The sequence below is a fragment of the Haplochromis burtoni genome, unplaced genomic scaffold (assembly GCF_018398535.1).
Source record: "Haplochromis burtoni strain Fernald_Lab_line unplaced genomic scaffold, NCSU_Asbu1 Contig_3, whole genome shotgun sequence".
Lineage (NCBI taxonomy): Eukaryota > Metazoa > Chordata > Actinopteri > Cichliformes > Cichlidae > Haplochromis > Haplochromis burtoni.
In genome coordinates this window covers 5,383,579-5,404,267 of record NW_024582364.1, presented here as the reverse complement: position 1 = coordinate 5,404,267, position 20,689 = coordinate 5,383,579, and the positions used below count along the sequence as shown (strand labels likewise).

The 20,689-nt window shown below is 41.0% G+C and overlaps 1 protein-coding gene across 2 annotated transcripts; it reads right to left on the bottom strand.

Annotated features, from left to right (window-relative positions):
• Positions 1-2,909: 2,909 nt before the first annotated feature.
• On the bottom strand, positions 2,910-20,560 carry mmp16b (matrix metallopeptidase 16b (membrane-inserted)). Of its 2 annotated transcripts, XM_042220082.1 has the most exons (11): positions 19,702-20,560; positions 17,953-18,101; positions 17,675-17,689; positions 17,200-17,316; positions 15,792-16,096; positions 13,446-13,607; positions 12,798-13,015; positions 12,571-12,709; positions 9,928-10,078; positions 7,171-7,286; positions 2,910-6,802 (listed from the first exon to the last, which is right to left on the bottom strand). In XM_042220082.1, exons 1-11 carry the CDS (start codon positions 19,828-19,830, stop codon positions 6,441-6,443), a joined length of 1,863 nt encoding a protein of 620 aa, XP_042076016.1. In that variant the 5' UTR covers positions 19,831-20,560; the 3' UTR covers positions 2,910-6,440. The 2 variants fall into 2 exon arrangements, with proteins under 2 accessions (XP_042076016.1, XP_042076020.1); XM_042220086.1 differs by lacking the exon at positions 17,675-17,689.
• Between the last annotated feature and the right edge of the window lie 129 nt (positions 20,561-20,689).

Genomic DNA, 20,689 nt, shown 5'->3' with positions numbered 1-20,689 from the left:
ACCTTGCAGCTTGTGTGTTGTAATTGCTGTCTGAACTATAGGCAGGAATTACTGTTCTCTGTAAATGTCAAGCATTCAGGGAAAGTTTGTGTATTTTGGTCAGCAATTATTTTCCTTCACGTATAAGCTTTGCTGAGTTTTACAGTTCAGAGGTTCTTCATCTGCTTTGAAAGGGTAAAAAATTTCTATGCTCACTTCTAAACTCTGTTTAAAAATAAGTACAATTTCTAATGTCAAAGGTATTAGTGTTCCAACAGTCAACATATACAAAGATGAGCTGGGTCTTTCAGTAATAAATATGACTTTTTTTATTTTGGCCAAACCTTTAGAAAAAGAAAATCACTTCTGGATTCTTGAATGAGGATTTCTAACCAGGAATTTAAACTTTTTATTTAAAAAAAAAAAAAAAGAATGTTATTATTGTTAAAGGTTAAACCTTTCAGTTATCTATTGAAGCAAACTATGGTGAAGTGCTTTCATTTCTGTAAGTCAGCTGGTAAGGTCGTGATTTAAAAGAGACAATAATTGAGCCATGTAAAGAGGCACTGCAGTCGTTTGAATCACATTTGTCTAATAGACAGATGGGAGTCTTCACCACACACAGAGGTTAATTAGATATGGAGTTCTGCAGGGTTCCTTGGTAGGACCAGTTCTGTTTACACGACATGCTTCCATTACGCTTTTGTTATTAGAAGGTATAGCATGCATTTTCATTGCTATGTAGATGATACCCAGGTCTATCTGTCAGTGAAGCCAGGAGACGAACACCAGTTACTTAAACTGGAATATTTTGAAAACATAAACATAAAGACCTGTTTCTAAATTTAGATAAAACTGAGGTAATTGTAGTCTACCCTAAAAATCTTAGAAATATGGTATCTAACCAGATGCTTAGTCTTACACAGTGTTACTGGACGGCATTTCCCTGGCCTCTAATATCAATGTGAAGAATCTTAGAGTAATATTTTACCAGTATATGTCCTTCAAAGCATAATGCATATTCAATTAGGGCTGATTTCTTCTGTTTGTCCAGTATCTCTAAAATGAGAAGCATCCTGACTCAGAGTGATGCTGAAAAACTAGCTCATGCATTCTAGGATGGACTTTTGTAATTTATTCTTGTCAGGTTGCCTTAAAAGCTCCCTGAAAATTCTTCAGTTGATCCAGTGAGAGTAGTGACAGGGAGAGAGAAGGTATTAGCTATATTGTCTTCGCTTCATTGGGTCCCTGTAAAATCCAGAATCAAGTTTAAAAGACTTATTCTCACATACAAGGACTTGAATAATCAGGCCCCATCTTATTTTAAACACCTCACATACTCTATTATCCCAGTAGAGCACTGCAGGTTTACTTTTGGTTCCTAGAGTATTTAAAAGTAGAATGGGAGGGAGAGCCTTCAGCTTTCAGGGCCCTCTTCTGTGGAACAAGGTCCCAGTTTGAATTCTGGAGACAGGCACCCTCTCGACTTTTACAATTAGACTTAAAACTTTTCTTTTTGACAAAGCATATAGTTAGGGCTGGATTAGGTGACCCTGAATCCTCCCTTAGTTACACTGCAATAGACTTAGGGTGCTGGGGGTATTCCCATGATACACTGAGTGTTTCTTCTTTACTCACCTTTTTTCCACTCACTATGTTTTTATACAGCTCTCTGCATTTAATCAGTAGTTATGATTCATTTCTTTCTCTGTACCACAGCACGCTTTTGTCTTGTCTTCATTCCCCTCACCCACAGTTGGTCATGGCAGACAGCTGCCCTTACCTGAGTCTGGTTCTGCTGGAGGTTTCTTACTCATAAAATTGAGTTTTTCCTTCCCACTGTCTCCAAGTGTTTCTCATCGGGGGTCATGTGGTTGTTGGTGTTTTCTCTCTATTATTGTCGGGTCTTTACCTTAGAATCTAAAGTGCAGTGAGGCTACTGTTGTTGTAATTTGGTTTTATATTAATAAAACTTTCTTTTACTTCTGTTTTTCTCAGTCTATAGACATGGTAGTGTATTCACAGTATTTATTAGGTTATTACGACATGTTTAGTAAGACTCTTGATATCTAAAACACTGTGCGTCAACTGCTTTCAGTAGTTGTGTTTTGATTGTGGTACCTGTACTGATTTTACTAAATCTTGCCTCTATGCAATAATACTTAAAATGACTAAACACTGAAACTAATGAAAATTAAAAAAAAAAAAAAAAAACCTAAAACACACAAACTAATTAGAAAACACAAAACTATAATGACTCTCATTCAAACCATCAATTCTTCCTCGGAAGTGATGATGCTAACCATCACACGAATCACTACTGCATATATCAGAGACAGACATGTTTTATTATGAAAATCATACCTTTGTTGTCCACCTATTCTAACACTGGAGTTTGTTCATCTTTACCAGTGGTGAGACCATAACCCAGTACAGCAGCTCAGGTCAGTCCATTTCCTAAAATCAGGAAATGGATACAAACAAGGTATTTCCACACTTGAAACTCAGATAAAATAAGCACCTACCTTCTTTAACATTTAATTCTAACATGTGGAAAATTTGAACCAGAACATTTTCTGCACTTTTCTATTGTAACTCTGAAAGAAAGCGGAGAGTCCCACACAAAAGGCTACATGTTGAGTAGGCTTCCTTATCCTGCATGTGCCATCGTCAGTGATTTAATAATAGCTTTAATAATGTGATTTATTTAATCTTCTCAAAATCAAGGCCTAAAAGCTTGGAACATTGAGTCTTCTTGATTGCTTTTGTCACTGTTCATTTCAGACATGCTAAATGTATCTTGTGCAAAACTGAATCCCAGTTTCTTAAATAAATTATCTTTTAATGCTGCATATAAATGTGCCTTTGCATGCTGTCGCTGTAATGGAGAGACGGGTTATGTTTGTGTGAGAGCGTGATAACAGGACACGTTCATTATGCACTTGTTTTATTTACAACACACAGCATGTTCTTTATCCATGAAATGGATGGATTAAAAACAGAACTGCCTGAAGGAAACAGTATACAGTCTGGCTTATATATATATATATATATACATATTATGCCGAATGTTTACTTCTTATACACTGTGCCTTGGAGTATATATGGCATGTACTGCATCTGGCTATCACATCTAGACTGCAGTGACTGCAGAATGCTCCTCGTCTCTTGCCTCTCTGGTGTAATGACTGCTGTCTAATCAGCCTCATCCACTTCCTTTAATGACACTCTAAATTAGCCCTAATGCTTAGCAGCATGTGTCAAGGCAGACCTTAAAAAAAGCACTCAGGAGTCTGGGGACAACCAAGGACATGTTGACGCGCTGTGACCTTCTGCTTTTCACATATCTAAAAAAAGTCCAGCGGTTCGTTCACTTGATGCATGACAAAGTTCACTGAAGAGTTTTTAACCTTTAAACATTTGGTCTCCCTCTCAAAGACGGAAAACCATACGCCACATGAAATGGTTTGTTGCTTAGGCAGTAACAGAAGGACAAGGATTACTTAGTAGCTGTGAGACTAGAAAAAATATTGCATTTCACTCCCATTTTATTGACAATTTCTTGCCCTCAGTACAATGCAATGCGAGAGTTGAGGTTCTGAGCACACAGGAATAAATACGGCAATAAATACAGTACTGACCTGCCTCACTTCACACGCTCTGGCGCCACCAGATCCTCACCACAAACACACAAACTGATAAGACATCATACACGACACTGAGCCAAAGGCTTTTGCTTCAACCTGATCATGGATCGACAGGGACTGATGTGCACAGCGATTTAGCACTGCTTCGGGAAAGCAAAGCTGCTCCTGTCTTTACATTTTCTTTCATTACTGTTGACTGTTGCATGAAAACTAGAACAGCAAGGACAGAGAAGGAAGCTAGCCATTTTTACATGGATCATATAGCATGACTGCCAATGCTTTGAGCAGAAAAAATCCAAGTCTGACCAGCCACTTCATTTAAATACCGAGGGAAAGACTGGTACGAGGATGACCCACGGGCAACGGCTATGAAAGAATGACATCTTAGTTTAAACACGGCATGCATTGCCCTTATTTAAGATTTAATTTGTATCTGTTACAAATTATGTATAATAAAGGTTTTAACCCATCAATCACAGCTCCATACATGTACCTTTCAGTAGATAATTCAAAGATAAGAACATTTTAAATCTAAAATTCCCTATCTGATATGTTATAAAATGGCATTGCCTCAATATCAGTGGAGGGTTATGTAAGATATCCTGTACAGTTGGTGCCGAGGACCATTTCAAGTAAAAGAGTAGCAAAAAGAACTGAAATCACATCATGAATGGAGATGGATCATCTGGCATACTCTGAGAAATGCTACGCCGCACAACCCCGTCGTTACATATATGGCAGACCGACATATTAATTAGGATCCAGGCTGTATTGCATTTATAACACATTATATGGTGACAGAAAAGCTTTTGCTCAGTTTGGCTCCATCTCACCTCGGAGAGAGCCTGTCTTTTTATGTTGTTTTGTTTTCCTAAATTCATAAGATTTATATATGTACTATGCATATATTAAATGACACATATTATACTGTATATGAGAAATATTTTAGATTAAATTTAGCTGTTTTTGTTTTTCCAATAATCCTGTTAATTCCATTTTTTATTAGTTCTATAAACTGGGATTAGTAAATTGTTAATGTAACATAGTGTTTGTATAGTGGTTAGTCAAGAGTTAGATTGCATAAAACAGCCTGAGTTTTAAAAACACAGACAAACCTGGTTAAGAGTTTTTTCAAATATCAAAAAAAGTTAGTGTCTTTATTTCTGCTTTTTAATTCCTCTGCATGTTTAGACATATTTTCTTGATTACAGCAGTGCTGTGCATCAAAACCTTGTTGCACAAAGTAGTGAGACGATGGAGCAATCTGGGCAACAGCACTGGCCACTGATACGTGTTGTGCTTGTGGTAAGTAGAGATTATTTGCTTCTATTAAGAAATATGTTGTCTTAAAAAAAACAGGTGGATCAAGTTATTTTGTTCGATATGAAATATTATGTAAACTTACAAACCTTGTACCAAAAAAACATGGATTTGTAAAGCTTTTTAAAATATATGGATTAACGCTGTTTGGAGTACTGTTGTCCAAACCGGGCAGGTAAAAAGGATGCAGGTTGTTGGTTGTTCAATATAATAGTTCAATAATAGTACAGTACATCTATAATGTGGGTATCCACCCCTCTTTTCCCTCAAACCTACACTGTAAAAAAAATAGTAGAAATGCAGTACAATGTACGGTTTTAAAATGAATTAATTTTCCATATTTATATTTTACTCATGGTTTGTTTTTTTAATGACCTTTCGATTTTACCACTTACCGTTCATGGAAACTTCTGTAAAACCAAAAACAACAACAACAACGAAAACAGGTAATGCACAATGTAAATTACCCGCACATTTGTGCCTTTTTGTTTGTTTGTTTTTTACAGTGTACAACAAACGCCCTCCTCTCTCATACCCTCAGGTGATGGAGTAAATGAAAGCTGATAGCCTACTTTCCACCAGGCACAGCTTAGCACATTTCAAGAACAATAAACCTCCTCAAATACTGCTTTAACGTCTGGGCAGTAAGGAATTCACTCAGCATCTTCAACTCTCTGGACCAGAGAAAAGGAGAAAGAGAGCAAAGGGAACTTTAAGCAATGTGTGATTAAGGCAGTCTCATGAATATTGCAGAGAGGTTTTTTTGGCCCCTGTTTTGGAGATAGACTCCACAACAGTCTTGAATTCCTACCTCTAACGGCTGCGTCTTATCCCAACAGATTAGCGAGCAGACGGGTGGATATGAATAGACATGGCAAAAGAAAATCAGAGTATGGTCCACGAAGTTTGATCAACGCAGGGGGAAAAAAAAAATCCCATCAAAAACAACACATCAAGCAGTAATCCTCTTTGGAAGAAAAAGGTCATATTTGGTTCGTGTGTGAATCCGCAGCACAATGAATAATCTTTTACAGGGGACCCTAAATTAAGGAAAGCACAGCTCAGGGCAATTTAATTAAGAAATGAAAGCAAAGTAGAAGCCTATATCTAATTTGTCCACTGAAGTTAGTGCTTGGGGCTTTTTAAGTGGCGTGCAGAGATGGGGATAGACAAAGGTCCCACTTACACAAGCTTAACTCTGTCTCACTTAATTGAGTTCATTCCAAGATACAGAAAAAGTCAAAGCTGATACATACATATTAGTTAGACATAGGTGTGGCTCCAGCACCATCCTCGTTTGAGTTCTGCTGATCGTTTCACTTCTTTGCAGTTTGCATGTCACGAGTTCGAGCAGTTCTGAAATCTGCCTACATGGCAAACCTCATCTGCTGTACCCTTTACAGCGCTCCCAATTACTGTACTTAGGGCTTGGAGCAATAACTAGACCTTTATCAGAGCTTTACAACCCTTTCTATACAGTGCAGCGACAATCCCTCAGACCCACTCCTGCATGGAGCGTTTGCAGTACAGTATGTGGCGCTGCGTGCTCTTCCTCCTGAACTGGAAAACAGTGTAGAGGAGGACCATCATGCACAGCGCCAGAACGCAGGGGATAGCAATGGCCACCGCTTTCTCCGTACCTCCAGCGCTGTCTAGTTTGATAACAACGTCTGCATCACCGTTGTCATAGTGGCGCTCCTCTACCACCGTGGGGCTCCAGTCCCAATCGGGGTCGGCGGGTAGGCTGTCGCAGCCCATGAAGTCCCTCAGAATGGACCTCGGGTAGTTAGGCTCCACGCGAAGCAGCTGGTTGTTGAATTTCCAGTACTCCTTTCCTTTGTAAAAGTAGGTGAAACCTGGGGATTTAGGGATATAGGCAGCCTTTTAAAGACTTTTTGGGGATATTTTGAATTTGTTAAACAGTGTAGAGACAGCTGGAAAACAAAGTAATGGATTGCAAGATGCACCAAAGGTCTCCAGCTGGAATCAACATGTCTTATTCAGCTGCCCCCGCCGCCCACTCAAAACACATTACTTACTCTAAATGTATTTCACAGCTGGTTGCACTACTTTATAGTACTACATACTAGTCAAAAGCAAACTGGATATTGCCACATAAACTTATCAACTTCCTGTTTTTGTGTTTGTTTTTATTACCTTTTACAGGCATCTGGTATCACATTATTATTTCTTACAGATTTTACAGTCAGTAATGCAAACATACCGTTGGCCTTGTCCACAAAAGCCCCTTGTGGAGAGTCAGGGATGCCCTTCCAGATGGTGATGGGTTTTGGGTAACCCGGGTCCATGGTTCTCATATCCTCGTTGTACCTCCAGTATCTACAACAGGACAGGCAAATATATCAAAAAAGAGTCAATGCAGAGGTTCAGGGACACCTGTTAGTTAGTGCAGTAGTCATAATAAGTATTAAAAAATGTTAGCACACTTGTGTTACCATCACTTAGTCACTTAAAATGGAAACAATAGATGTATTTGTCATTTTAACAACCCTGTAGCCTTGAACATCACAGGCATTAATATCATACAAAGAGTTAGGACTACTTTCCTCAAAACACACTTAAATATTTTTTTAAAAAATTGTCGCTAAGTTTTTCTTTTACTCGACAGCTCCCTTAATCGGGACTTCACAAAGGCGTTGGGTGGCAGTGATTTGTAAAGAACTGCTGGCCAGGACCTCAATAATGACACTGACGTTTTAGCTAATTGGAGATATTAATACTGATGGCGACAGATGTTTTGAAACACTCTTCACACATGAGCAGGGATCATGCACATACAAGCAGCCATCAGTGGATCAGTGGATAAGACATAATAATCAGACACAGCATTAAAAGGAGAAGTTGGGATAAGAGTGGGTTGCAAAAGCAGCTGACAGACAGGATTATGCTGAGCTTGACATCATGGCCTGCCTGAATTTATGCTACAGCGCTGTTTATTTGTGTAACATATAAATTATGCAATATAGAACAAAACCACTTGGGAGACAAAGTCTATGTTTAGCTTGAGATAATCAGGACTCACCAACATGTCTGCAACACTGAAAATAGGTCTACTGCTCAGTAGGTCAACCAGTTCAACACAGAACAGGCCTTCATTTCAAGTTGATCTGCTTAAAAGTCGCACTAAGCCCAGAAAGCAATAACTGTAGTTCAGCATTTACCTTCAGGAAAACAAAGACATTATAGCCTGGGATGACGAGAGCACTGCACTGGATTTCTGCTTACTGTCACAAACTCATATCTATAACTCACAATCAAATGTCGTTTTTTTCCATGTGACTATTTAACGATCAGCAACAGACTTCAAGTATTTCACATGACCACAGAAAGTGGTAAATCAATCATCCATGCTCTGTGTGTATCTGCCACATAGATCTGTTTCACTAGTAGCTGTGATTGATGTGCTTCTCATACACTCGTGCTCACGCACATAAATCTCGCTGCAAACTGTCATTTCTTTGAATTAGAACAAACACCTCCCTGTCATACACGCGGGGAGAGAGAGAGATAAAATCACGCTCAAGACAAAATGTCTTGTTTGTCAAAATGTGGCAACTTGTGGTTTGGGATGATAGTATCATGACAAAGCATTTTGTCAGCTCCCATCACAGCGTCCTATGACCTCTTAGGATATGATTTAACTTGACAGCTTAACATGTGAGTCACTCTGGCATAAAGTCAAACTTTAGGACTTGCAACACACTCAGATAAACACCAGATTCTCATATTTGGTGTCTTGGAATGAATCCTTGGATTAAATTCAGTTCAAACTGCAGGTACCCAATTATACTCTGCATGAATCCATGCACAGGATAACATACAGTCCAAATGCAAAGCTTTTAAGATCAAAGAAGGTAGTAATCTCCATCGTTCCCAAATCAAAGAAATCTCAAATCCCCAGCGGTTCCTTGATCTGGCCAAACAGATCAAACTCAGTAATCTGCTAACTAAGAACCAAGTGGTTACTTTGAATCAAACCATTCCTCATGAGGGCCACCAGGCATTTGCCAAAAGGTACCTTAACAACTCCAGAGAAGCAACATTTTACAGACTGAAGACTGAAGTATATCACCATGATTCTAGGCTGGAAACCGCCCACTGAGCACCACCTCCACAAACCCATCTGCACAGTCAAACAGCGGTGGCAACCTGATGCTGTCAGGAGGCTTTTCAGCAACAGGGACTGGACACCTTTTCCAAAGTGGTCCAGCTTGGGCAAAAGCTCACGTCTTGAATTCTGGACCCAAAACAGCATTTCTGGAGAGACTAGAAAAATGGGAGCTCACTGACAATCCTGATCGAGCTTAAACTGTTCTGCCAAGATGGATGAGAGATAATGTTTTTAAAAGAGAAGATGTGCCAAGCTTGACGGACACTTGTAGGAGACTTCAGGCCATCAATGCTGCAAAAGGTGTCCAAACCAAGCATAGCCAAAAACCTTCCCCTTATATCACAGTGGAGGAAGAGGAAAGCACAAAAGATGCTTTCTTTTTTCTTTAGGATCTGCTGCGTAACATAAAGGTTAAAACATATTTAAATTGAATTCAACTTTATTTGTATAGTTGTGAATCACAACAACAGTCTTTATATTGTAAGGTAAAGACCCGACAATAATAGAAAAAGAAAACTCTAACAAACAGGGACTTGGCAACAGCGGGAAGGAAAAACTCCTTTTAACAGGAATAAACCTCCAGCAGAACCAGGCTCAGGGAGGGACAGCCATCTGCTGTGAACGGCTTGGGGTGAGGGAAGGGAGACAGGACAAAAGGCACACTGTGGATGTGATGTAATCAATATATGAGTGTATAATAGATCTATAATCTAATAATCATATTCTATCTATAATAGAATATGTTAAAAAACATTCCATCCTTCAAATGTCCCCATGGTGCATGGTGTTTTTACTCTGAGCAGTTTCAGTTCTGTCCAAATCTTTACGCGACTAATAATCTGCACAGACCTGTCTCCTTTGAAGAAGTAGGTTTTGGCGACATCCTCCCACCAGACAGCTGTCTCGATACTCTGTGTGGGCATGCTACTCCCGAACAGCGAGATGTCCTGAGGGTACGAAGGCTGGAGAGTTGTGTCCTTGAAGACCCAGAAACGGTTTCCTAAAATACACGGGCAAAGTTAGATTGCACTGGGACAAAGCAAATAACTAAATATGAGTTCAAAAAAAGCACCATGGGCTTTCAGCTCATTCAACTCTTTTGTGTTGTTGTTTGTCTTTCTTTTCATTGAGGCTTTTTTCCCCTGCTTGTGTAATTTCAAGGGTCGGAAGATGTCACCTTGTTTTAAGAATATGTGTTCAGCAGGAAAATCTATGCAGTGTTATCTACAGTACAATACAATAAACAGCAAGCTGATGCTCTGAAGACAACTCTACTGAGACTTGTTGTGTTGAGTTTTATTGAAACTATTGTTGCATTTAATTCAGTTTGATCATAAATGCCTCAGGCGGAGCAAAGAAGGGTTGCTGTGCAGTAAGTAGCACGACGCTCACATGCACAAACCCACCAATACACACACACACACACACACACACACACACACACACACACACACACAGTTAAGTCCCTATGAGTGAATAAATAAAGCATGAGGCACTCTGATCCCACAGAGTGACAGATGTCATGTTAATCTGCCTGGTGGACGGACGGCTCCACTGGACCTGCACTCGTTCTCCTACCAGACAGAAAGCAAAACAACCTCACTGTCGCCTGTTACAGTAAAAAAAAAAGATATGTACTGTAAAGCTTGCCCTGCTCCCCTGATTTTCACATTCCTTTGTATTTTGTGCCTTAATGCTTTGTTTCAGTTCCTGTTTGCTCCCATTAGTATTCTGCTTATGCTTTATTTTCTACAATCTCTCGTTCTGTCCTTTGTGTCCTTCTGTGTCAAGCTTAAGTCTTGCTGCGGTTTCTTGAGTAACTTCCTGTTTTATTTTGATAGTCTGTTGTCACTCATGTAGTGCTATTAGTTTTACCATGTTAACCCTCAGTGTGGTCCTAGTATAAATAGTTGTGTGTTTTCATTTGTGCTGTGTTGTGTCGCCTGTCACCTGCATGTCTGTTTCTCTATGCGTTTCGTTGTGGTTTGGACTCACTGGCCTTCATCTTTGGACTAATAAACGTTTTCTCTGCGCTTTGAATATCAGGTCTTTACACACACATATACATACCAACACAACACAACATGCCCTTTCCAGTGTTCTTGAAGTGATGGTATGCAATAAAATATTATTTTAATTAACCAGAATATGGAATTTCTGCAGAAATTGTGGTGGGATTGCTTATCCTGCCTAATTTGGTCTGTGGCTCGCTGCTAATAAAAAATTGGATGTAAACAGCTTGGCTACAAACACAGAAGGAAGATAGATGTTAACATTTAAAAGCCTAAAAACATGAAAAAAAAATAGTTGGGTTGTATTTTTAAAATGTGGAAAGATGTAGGCTGTTAGAGACTATTAGCATATTTGGACTTTTGTGCATGTGTGTGTGAGAAAGAGGCAAACAGCAGCAGCTTTACTAGTGTCTCTGAATTTCTCATTCTGTATGGGAGCACACCCATGGATTAACTCTCACCCAGGTGTGCTCTGGGACGCCTAAGAACTCATAAATGATTAAAAATACTGGCGTGTTTGTTTATCCCATGTTATATTCCCATAGTCAAAATCACAGACATTATTAGGTACACATATGTAGCCAGTGTGTACCCAGGATACTTAGTAAATTGTCCATTTTTTTATTGGTAGGAACATTTCTTTAGTTTAACTTTTAGTGGCAAACTGTTCGCTACATATATTGTAGTTAAGGATAAAGAAGATTTGTTGTATAAATTTGTGTTTTTTACACTAAAATGTTTTTTTTAGTAAAGCCTGGCAAATATGAATGCATTTCCTTGCCCCAAAAGCATATGTAATTTTAAACGTAGCATTGTTTTTACATTTATTGTCATATTGGAGTAATAGCTTAAATTTTGGCATGTGTGGATCAACCAATCAATCACACCTCTGGTGCCTCCAATAAACAGGAAATGGCACACGCGCACAAAAGCTGTCACTTCGTCTAATTTGCTTTCCTCTAAATAGGCTCAGTTCACGCTAAACTGTGGTAATTCTGGTAATTCTGGCCCTTTTGATTGCAAAGTATAATATGATTAGGTCCGCCACTGAAGCTATAATAAACAGCCATCGGTAGCGATGAGTGCAAAGGCTGATTCTGATTTTCTTACATTTTCTTAATTCTTCTTTTTATTGAAATTAATGACCTAATCATGTCAGAGAATATTTGATGTCTCGTTCTAAAATGGTAAAATTGTGAGGAATTTATTAGAGGTTGTTTGTGCAGTATCACACATTGCCCCCCTGCTCTTTATTTTAGTTTTTTCTTTACCTACCTTGACTAAAATACACCGTCATGTTTACATTCATGTTTAGAAACCTACATTATTTTTTGGTCCTGCAGTCATTAGACTGTTTGGTGCCCTAATGCCATCAACAGATCATTTAGGACCAGTTAACATAAAGGGGGTGTTAACTACCAGTAGCTGAAGTCACACCCACACACACACACACAAAATAAAGAGCGGTTGCTGTTATTACCTTTGAAAAAAACAAATTTCCCTTCGCTGTTTTCATACACGGCATCAATTTTGGGAGGTAAGCCATTCCAGAAGTAGCTTATCTGCATGGGGTAGCCAGGAACTACTGAATTGTCTCGTACCCTCCAGAACCACTGGTCCTGTAAAAACGGACAAGGTCAAATCATCACTGCTCTTTATCGCCACCGATGAAATCCCAGAATGCTCTGATGTGATGACCGATTTTACCTTGAACACAAAGAGCTCATTTCGGAGAATGGCCAGAGTGTTGAAGCCTCCATCACAGATGTTAGGTTTGGAGTTTGGGCTGGAGGGTTTGGCACTCAGTGGAGGCCGATGGGGTCTGGCATGGCGATCGTGTTTACGTGGGTCGGAAGGAGGGTGAAAGCGAGGAGGTGGGACTGTGGGTGGAGGCCGGGTGGGCTGTGGGGCTCTATCCGGTGGACCTAAAAAACCCAAAATAGAACGTATTTTATCTGCATTCCTTTATATTCGTCTTTTTCAAAACTTTCATCAAGATTTAAGTCGGTGTCCAGTGAGTTTACAGCTTTTTGGCCATTGAGCCTTTTATTTTGGCACGGAAACTGTATCCTTTTTTTGGCTGAGCATTAGTGGACTCACGTTGTTTTGAAAGCATAGATTGGCTGCCCTCTTTAACAGCTGACAAATGCTGCTTACTGGCATCGAACCCAATATGACTGACGCAGCAGCATTTGAATAAGCAAGTGACTAAGCTTCAGCGCTTGTCTATTTATGTTGTTTTGCTATACAGCTTCAGTGAAGTGTTGGAACAAAACAAGACGTAAGAGTCTTGATTACGTGCTCTTTCAGACTTTCAGCTCGTGCTCTGAAGAGAAATTCACTTGGGAAAGTTACCGTAGATTTTCTGGATGCCCTGTAGGTCATCGTGAGGTAGTTTGAAGTCCTCAGTGTCCATGTACTGATAGAAAGGAGCCATGATAGCAGTGGGGTCATTGGAATGCTCCAGACCGAGGGCATGGCCCAGCTCATGAACCGCAACCAAGAATAGGTCGTTACCTGGAGAGAGGAAGAGGATGGCATGAGTTAGAATCCAAAAGTTCAAAAACATAAAAAATAAAGAGAGATTACACATTATGATAAAACAGAACAGGCAAATATTAATAGTATTAAAACTCATGATGGTATGATGACCCTGATTCTCGACCTTTTCAATTAAAATCTGTTTGCTCTTGAGTCCAGGTGAACCTGTAAACACAGGTCTCCATCCACAGCTATCACCAGTGCAAAAGCTTAACAAGTGAAAAGTACAGAGACACCCTGCAAACTAGATTCACAAAAAAGAAAAAAAATACTGTGTGAAAAAAGTTTTTATGATTACCTAGCATCAATATGTAACCTGCTCTGTGCAGACAAATCCAATAATTGTTTAACCATTTATCGAGCCCAAAATGCCAAACAAGTACTACTCACAGGATTTTAAATGTGAAAATTTGATTCTTTTTATTGTTTTGTTATTTAAAATCTTGCTACTTTTGGATTAGTGTTGATTAAAAATCACAAAGTATTTTCAAGGCTTTGCATTCTCCAGGTGCAGCTTTCACAGTTTTTCTTTTCTTTTCTTTCTTTTTTTTTTTTTTACAGACTAACCATTCAGTGCATAATAGTTAATTTATCAGCAGTGAAAATCATAATTACTCACTGCCATCTGCTCCAGTTGTACCTCCACTGAGCTAATGTGGTGCAAAAAGTTACAAGGAAAGCGAACTGGAGGTAAAATATGAAACAGGTGCACTTTTTCTCTTTTAGTACTTAAAGGAAGATAAGCCACATGAGAGCATCAGCGAGCGGGGAGGGACACACTCACATTGCTGCCCAGGGCATCGGGCAAGAAGCGCTCATTTAATGCACCTGAACCCATATGAATGTTGGCACAAACAAACATTGTGAGTCTACGTCACATTGCATGCAAGTGCGCGCGCACACACACACACAAATGAAAAAATAAAAATGTCACAGTTGGTACATATGGCCAGCGTTCAGCTCATAGTGTCAACCTGATTTAGAGAGAAGTACACCATTTAAGTACAGCTTGTGACTGAAGCTGTCCCCAGGAGATTGTTGCCCTTTACAACATGATATCCCCCTCTGCCAGGAGCGCTGCACAGACCAGTGACTGACCGTCAGCCAGCAGCTAAAAGGTTACCCACCCCCACCACCATTTATCTAACACCACCAGCCTCTTCCACCTAACCCAAATTGTCCCATAAGGACTCCCAGGAGACAAGCCCGAGCTACCATTAGCGCACATGTCAACATGCAACATTTACAATTACACCGCTGTGAAAGCCCATTAAAGGCTGCAAAGCTTTCCAGACACATAAGCTGAGACGGGTGCTTTTCAAAATCAGCCCCAGCACTCCAAATGGATAACCATGGGATGCTGCACAAGGGTGAACGTGAATTCAACTTGGAAGCCTGAGACAGTTACCATTAGGGCATGAGAAGAAAGGGGAGAGAGGGAGAGGAGCTGATGGGTGGCAAACAGGTTACCAGAACAAACACAAAGTGAACTGTAACCCCTCCCCTGCCTCCCCTCAACCCCGATAAACCGGATGGGATGGGAGAATGCAAGCACTTAGCATATGGATATTAGCAAAGTAGCCTAATATCATTAATATTAAATTATATAATGGTACAAATACCAGTGGGCTACATCAAATTCAATAAAACTGAATAAGCCAGCAACCACTGTCTTAAAATAGTAGGGCCTTCTATCCTCTCGTGTGAAGAGCTTATTACAACACAAAAAAACATCAAAATCCTGACAGATGGGGTGATGCGTCTTTACAGAGCACGGGCGGATCAAAGACATCTCTGCATTCTTAGTTTTTTGGTTAAGCATCCCTCACACTCATGCCCTGTGATACCATCTCTGTCATATTGCCCTCCTGCCGAGCCATCTGTATTTAGATGGTTTTCCTTCAGTCAGTCCTCATTTACCTCTTTTTTTTAATTTCTCTGTGTTTTCCTCACATCTTCCATGCAGTTTTTGTTTATATACCTTCCTGCCAACATTCAGCATTTAAAACCCTTCTTTTTTTTATTATCTTAAAATCCCCCCTGCCCACCTCCCTCCCCATCCTTGCTGTAGCTTCTCCTTTCTTGTGCTTTGCTTGCTCCATTGTTGCCGGTCTTAGTCACCTTGTCTCATCCCTCACGCCAGCTTTCCCTTTCACTCACCATCATGGTTGGGGTTCCCAAGCGTCCAAGGCTCATCGGAGTCAAAGTGTGTATCTCCTCCTATGCCTGGGCCCGGAAAATAGGCGTGGGCGAGGAATCCTCCCTCCCCATCGAAGGGTGAGCTGTCACCGTGAAAACCAGAAGCGAAGATGATAGTGATGTCTACGTCACGCCTGCCAGTCTCCAGGGCGCTGTACGGAACGGCCTCGAAGCGTAGGGGAGTCACACCCTGCCACACGTCAAACGCCCGCCGGATGGCATCGTGAGTCTCACGGGCGCCCACCTTCGGAGTAACATTTTTTATGCTGCGGGAAACCGAACAAGCATACCAAGTGAAAAGATTGCTGAAGAGGTGGTCGAGAAACTCGCTCTAAAAATACTCTGCAAAGTCCGAGTTTAGATAAAGACACAAATCGCATATAATTCCAAACTTCAGGGAGGAAAATAAAACACATCCTGCTTCATTGTCCTGTTAATTTGTCTGATCACCCCCACACACACACACACACACACACACTTTTCAGAATGAGAAGAAGATCCTTAAAAAAAGTTGCACTTGACAACTATTTCAAGCTCGGCAGCTTTTTACTGAACTTTTAACACAGCAGTCGTTATCAGTGTCTGGCAGGCAGAGAGGAATGGGAAATCTTCTCCTCGCTCCCCGTTCATTTTCACGAATAAAGTGCAGTCAGCAGCGGCAGCACTGGCTCAGCACTGATTGACATTCCATTAGGAGAGGTGGCTCATCAATTCAAATTCAGGCAAGAAGGGAGGATTTGAATAAATTGACAGTGTTATCGTCTATTACTGCAGAAACCTGTCAATTTGCAGTTGTGCCAGAGACCCGTTTATCGGTTCTTCTCAGAACCTATTAAAAGCGTGGGCTTAATCAGGCCTGATAAGATGAGTGTTTAAATATTTCTGCTGAGATTATGGATAATTTACACTGTGAATTTTCAAACAATTTAATATCGGGGAGCGAAAAGCCCCCGATTTTCATGCGGCTCTGCTAAAACGGCTCGTTTTGTTTTATGAAAATGATCGAGCAAAACAAAAAACAGGAGAAAAAAAAGCAAAACAAAACAGCCTGATCTTGTTTTGGTTTTTTGTTTTTTTCGTTTCGCCACCAAGTTATTTATAACTGTGGAGCAAACATACTCGCAGCACACATGGGTACATTTATGTGTTAATTTATGTGTTTCTGGATGTGTGATTATCACTGTATTTTTGTGCGCGAGCCCCCCACACACACGTGACGTACTTGCTCGGTCTCTATGACAACACGGAGCATGTGATCCCAGGTGGTTAAAGAGGAGGAGATGAGAGACAGAGGAGAGCTGAGGAAATTAACACTAGCAGATCTGAATCCGTAACCTCCCTATGACAACATGCCTCAGCCGTCTGTCACCTGTAGGTTATGTGTGTTCGCTGCCACTTCTGTCCCGTCAGAGCGTATCTCCGCCTCCGTGACCTTGACGTGCTTCTGAATTTGTCCGGAACACCGCAGCGTGGCTTTTGCATCCAGCTTAAAAAGTGAGAAGAGAAGAGAAGAGAAGAGAAGAGAAGAGAAGAGAAGAGAAGAGAAGAGAAGAGAAGAGAAGAGAAGAGAAGAGAAGAGAAGAGAAGAGAAGAGAGGAGAAGGTGACTTAAGTTTGCTGACTAAAAAACTTTGGATCTCAGTTTTGCGTCACAAGACAACACAAAGCATTGAAGTGAACTCAGCAGTTCTCTTCCTGACAGGTGCCAGAGAATCACAGAACCAAAATAAGGAATGCAGAACAGCGCTAAACTACTCCAAACTACAGCCCTTCATATTTTCTCATTCATACCCACGTCACAACTACAAAACAAACACAATACATAGGCAAAACTTTAATTCTCACCTCAGGGTGATATCACTGCATCATCATGCAAAATGAGAAGAGGGAAAAGCGTTAAAACCTTCAACTGAGGTTGTGTGAGGCGAGGTGACGCGAGGTGAAACAAACATCTCTGTCTCTTTACTAATTCTTTGCAATACTGATAGTCCGTCCTTCTGCATTTTAAATGAACGAGTGGAGCATAATGCATTAACATGACATTAATGGCCTAGTGGAAGTGCATGTGCTGCTCAGCTGTTTGTGTTTGCGCAAGTACGTCCACCACACATGTATACACTCAATCCTTGGTTTTCTCATCCAGTGTCCCTGTGACATTGAGCCCGTAGACACGCTGCATGGCAGCAATAGCTGAGTGCATGGTTTGGGCCGATCGCAGGACAGACATGCCTGGTTCTGTGTGGGGAAGGTAGCCATACCTCTGTAGCCATCCCTGCAAGGGGTGAAGAAGGAGAAAGATTTGAGCCATCATATTTTGTCTTGGTTTAAGACCAAAGCTCAGATCTGAGAGAGGAAAACAGGAAAGATTACACTACAGTGTTGCACATTTTGCAAGTTTGGGAATATTACAAAAGGCATATGATTCACCACACAACACACATATCCACCAAACTCCTGTAATGTATACAATACATTAAAAGTGGGAGTATAATAATAATATGAAAGTGCATCATTCATTGTGCATCTCACAAGAGACAGTGACTAACCTTTGGCTACAGTACTACTGAATATTAAATAAAATAACAGAATGAGCTGCAGCAGTGTTTTATTTAACATCACAGTATGCCTGAGAGAATCAAAATTTTGAGAAACACACATATACAATAATCTATAGTCAGTTATTTAGTTAAATTGTCTATCAAGCACATTTTTTAGGGTTTAAAGGGTTGCTTGTGTGGACAGCACTGCTAAAACAAAAGCAGCTGAATCCCTGCTGCTGACCTTAGTCAGTGTTCGTGTCTTGCGGCTCTCGGTCAGCGTTCATGAGCAGGACTGTGGCCCTGCCTCCTCCTGCCCTAAAAAGCCAGAGTGTGATTTGATGCAAACAAGTGAGGTGAAGCTGAGAATCATTCAGGGGCACCGGCAGGTTCAGTCCTGAAAGTGAGCTTGGCACCCACACTATCCACAGCTGTCCACACTCCAACCAGGTGCCTCCCTATCACCACACAGCCAATGAGATATGTTCCAGCTAGCTAATCTGACTAACTGTCTCCTCTGCCCATCCCTCCCTCTCCCTCTATCCCTTACTCAGCTTTGCTAAACGCCTTTTTTTATCCCTCTTATTTTTCCCGGTTCCTCCCGTGGTGTGTTTCCTGTATGAGTTGTGTTTGTTCAAAGGCACAGATTTCAGAGAGATATCAGGCAAGATTTCATTGAGCCATAAAACGGAATAATGGTGTGTGTGTGTTACTGTCAGCTTCAGCATTTAATTTCTTCAGAGTGGTGGGAGGGGAGCCTGTGGTGAGGATGGAAATGACATCAATTAATAAGGTAGAAAAAAGAAGCAAATCCTATTATGCAACTTGTGTCTGTAGATGTTTTATCTCCTCCAACACTGTGATGCTGCCAGAGCACATCTCACTTCATGATGACCTGTCAAAAAAGTAGCTTCTCTAGCAATACAACAGACGCGAGGCATTTTTGGGTTCATTGTACTTTAAATAGACGGATCTCAGTGCATTCATATGTGCACATTTTGGATCAGTGGGCTGGATCACCTCACTTCATGAACCGCAATGTAATAACCTGAAATGAGCATCCTTCTGTTTCATTGCACCCAACAAATGAGGGGTATTTTTTTCCAGTGCGTGAGCTGTCCTGACAGGCTTGGAATGTCTCCATGTTATGCTTTATCGCATGTGCCCACGGATAGCGTGGGTAACTCAACATACATGTTCTGGTTTTTGTTTTTTTTTTGTTTTGTTTTTTCCACGCTGAGGCAGACGATGTGGAGGAGAGAGCACGGTCATTTATGATTCTCAGAGTCGGGGGGAGGTGGTGGTGGTAGGGGGGTAGGAGGCCATTTATCTTACCTCAACGCTGAACTGATGATCCCCCTCTCCGGACACGGCACACGAAATCCAAAGCAAAAGATGCAAGCAGAATGCTGCCGCGTAAAAACAATCCGATGGTTTTCTTTTACTGGAGGATACTAAGGTCATAATGACCCGTTTTTCCCAAGTGTTTATTAGAAGAAGCCGCCCGTCTGCTTTGTGTCAAATGAAAACCATCGGGCGAGCTGTCAAGACAGATTCAGATGAAAAAAACGGACCTCGCGTTTTTCTTTCTTTCTTCTTAAATATAATCCCGATGGTGTGATGTTCCGATGTCAAGCAGAGATAACTCGGCGTGTCAGACCCGCTGCCCTCGCCATTCTTATTTACATCGGGGGCTACATCTATCCAGCAGCATCAATGGCCATGTACAGTATCCAGCCTGCGCAAGATAGGCTCCCTCCCGACTCGACGCCTGCGCTTTGATTTCTCACACAGCGCAGCGCTGCTTGGCAGCATCATAAGAGCTGCCCTACAGAGTGCATACGAGATAAAAACGCAATTTCTCAGCACTGCCTGCACATCTGACGTTTACATTGCAAAGGCGGCGGCTCTGTGCAGTTTGAAGCGCACACGTAGCCGTATGTTTTGATCTTAAATACCGAAAAACAAAGGCCGCAAAGCCAGATTTTAAACTGTGTGGCTTGCATTTTCGCTCTGATAAAGTAGGTAACTGCCTTTATGCGCTAGACAAACTGCTAAATAGCCCCGTGCCACGAATAACCATCAAATACAGTGTATCAGGACAGATGCTGATCAATTGCATGATCGTTTATCTTTAAATGTTGGTCCTGCACTTATCCCACTATGTGCCCTCAATCTTGAGGACCCAGAATAGAAGACCTGATCGACATTTTTAGCTCAAACGGCACCAAAAACCTGCCTGAAGCATAACGAGCCACCAGATGGCAGCATTTCGTTGAGGAAAGAGCCACTAGCTGCTTTTTTTTTTTTTTTTTCTTGCCAG

Excerpts from the sequence above, each read along its gene's own strand:
- mmp16b (XM_042220082.1), bottom strand. The coding sequence starts at position 19,830 with ATGACCTTAGTATCCTCCAGTAAAAGAAAACCATCGGATTGTTTTTAC. Across the intron at positions 13,608-15,791 it reads TGGGAACCCCAACCATGATG|GTAACGACCTATTCTTGGTT; the intron begins GTGAGTGAAAGG and ends TCCTCTCTCCAG. Across the intron at positions 13,016-13,445 it reads GGGCATCCAGAAAATCTACG|GTCCACCGGATAGAGCCCCA; the intron begins GTAACTTTCCCA and ends TGGGTTTTTTAG.